This window comes from Colobus angolensis, unplaced genomic scaffold (genome assembly GCF_000951035.1).
Source record: "Colobus angolensis palliatus isolate OR3802 unplaced genomic scaffold, Cang.pa_1.0 Scaffold130, whole genome shotgun sequence".
Taxonomy (NCBI): domain Eukaryota; kingdom Metazoa; phylum Chordata; class Mammalia; order Primates; family Cercopithecidae; genus Colobus; species Colobus angolensis.
Genome location: NW_012114253.1, coordinates 301,744 through 303,035, shown reverse-complemented (window position 1 = coordinate 303,035; position 1,292 = coordinate 301,744). Strand labels below are relative to the sequence as shown.

General features: G+C 56.4%; 1 protein-coding gene across 1 annotated transcript in view; it reads left to right on the top strand.

Annotated features, from left to right (window-relative positions):
- Nucleotides 1–1,292, top strand: part of LOC105505982 (chymotrypsin-like elastase family member 3B) — a 17,747-nt gene that overhangs the window by 4,417 nt on the left and 12,038 nt on the right. The window contains exons 3-4 of the mRNA XM_011933966.1: nt 304–401; nt 518–652. Of these exons, the coding sequence (XP_011789356.1) occupies nt 304–401; nt 518–652 (233 nt within the window). The remainder of the gene's footprint in view (nt 1–303; nt 402–517; nt 653–1,292) is intronic.

The following is a 1,292-nucleotide window of genomic DNA, read 5'->3' as shown; positions in this document are numbered from 1 at the left end:
TGATAGAACAGAGGGCCATCAAGGGCTCTCAGGAGACAGAAGGTAGAGAACGTTGGGGTCCCCAGGGAGGTCATAGTCCTGGTGCAGGGAGGCTTTGGAGAATCAGAATGTGACTCCCACGGAAAAATGATGGGGCCGCCACGGGCAGCTGTGCAGGTTGTGCACTGCACATTTCAGAGTGTGCTCTTGTTTTCTGTGCGAATGGCGCCCTCTAGAGTTGCACAGTGCACAACCTATACAGCCACCGGTGGCAACTCTCGTGGTGGGGACCAGCTCACTCAGGCCCTCTTCCTGGGCCACCAGGTTTCCCTGCAGTATGAGAAAAGCGGAAGCTTCCACCACACCTGCGGTGGCAGCCTCATCGCCCCCGACTGGGTTATGACTGCGGGCCACTGCATCTCGTGAGTTCTCTACCCTGTCCCTGCCTGTGGCCCGGGCAGCCGGAGAGAGTGGGTGATGATGGGGAAGGAGGGAGGTGAGCCAGTCAGACCCAGACTGACCTCACCTCCTCCCGCAGGAGCTCCCTGACTTACCAGGTGGTGTTGGGCGCGTACAACCTTGATGTGAAGGAGGGCTCCGAGCAGGTGATCCCCATCGACTCTGGGGACCTCTTTGTGCATCCACTCTGGAACCCCTCGTGTGTGGCTTGTGGGTGAGTGAATGCTCCAGTCTGGAACCCAGAGGCTCCTCTACTCATCCCTCCATGACCCACAGCCAAGTTTGAGTAGGCTCCAACTCTGAGTAGGGATGTAGGGACAGGGGTGCTGAGTCCAGCAGCCTGTGTCCAGGTCTCACACACTGAAGGTTGAAGCCAGCAGAGTCTTTAAGGACCATCACCACCAAACCTGTCTCCCTATAGAGGGGATGGCAGAGCTCAGGGAGGGGCAGGAACTCCCCCATGGCCACTTGGCTAGTGGCTTCAGAGCTCAGGGTTCCTCTGGTACCTTTCCCCTAAATCCGAGGGTTTCTCCATTCAGTAGATGGCTCACCCAGTGCATCCTGGGCTCCCAGTACTATGGGCAAAAGGAGGAGCACTGGCCTGAGAGTCAGGCTCTGGCATTAACTCTCTGTATGGCCTGAGCAAGCCACTGGCCTTCCCTGGGCCTCAGTTTTGCCATTTGTCAAAAGGTGATCATGAAGTTGGGCATCCTGGGTGGTTGTGAAGGCCAAGGAGACAATCTTATGCCCTTCAAGTGTATGAAAAATTCTTAAGTCTGAGTGCCTCAGTTTTTTCTGGCGAGAGGGTCAAAGACGGGTGCAGAACCCCTGCAAATGCAGTATAGGAGTGAAGC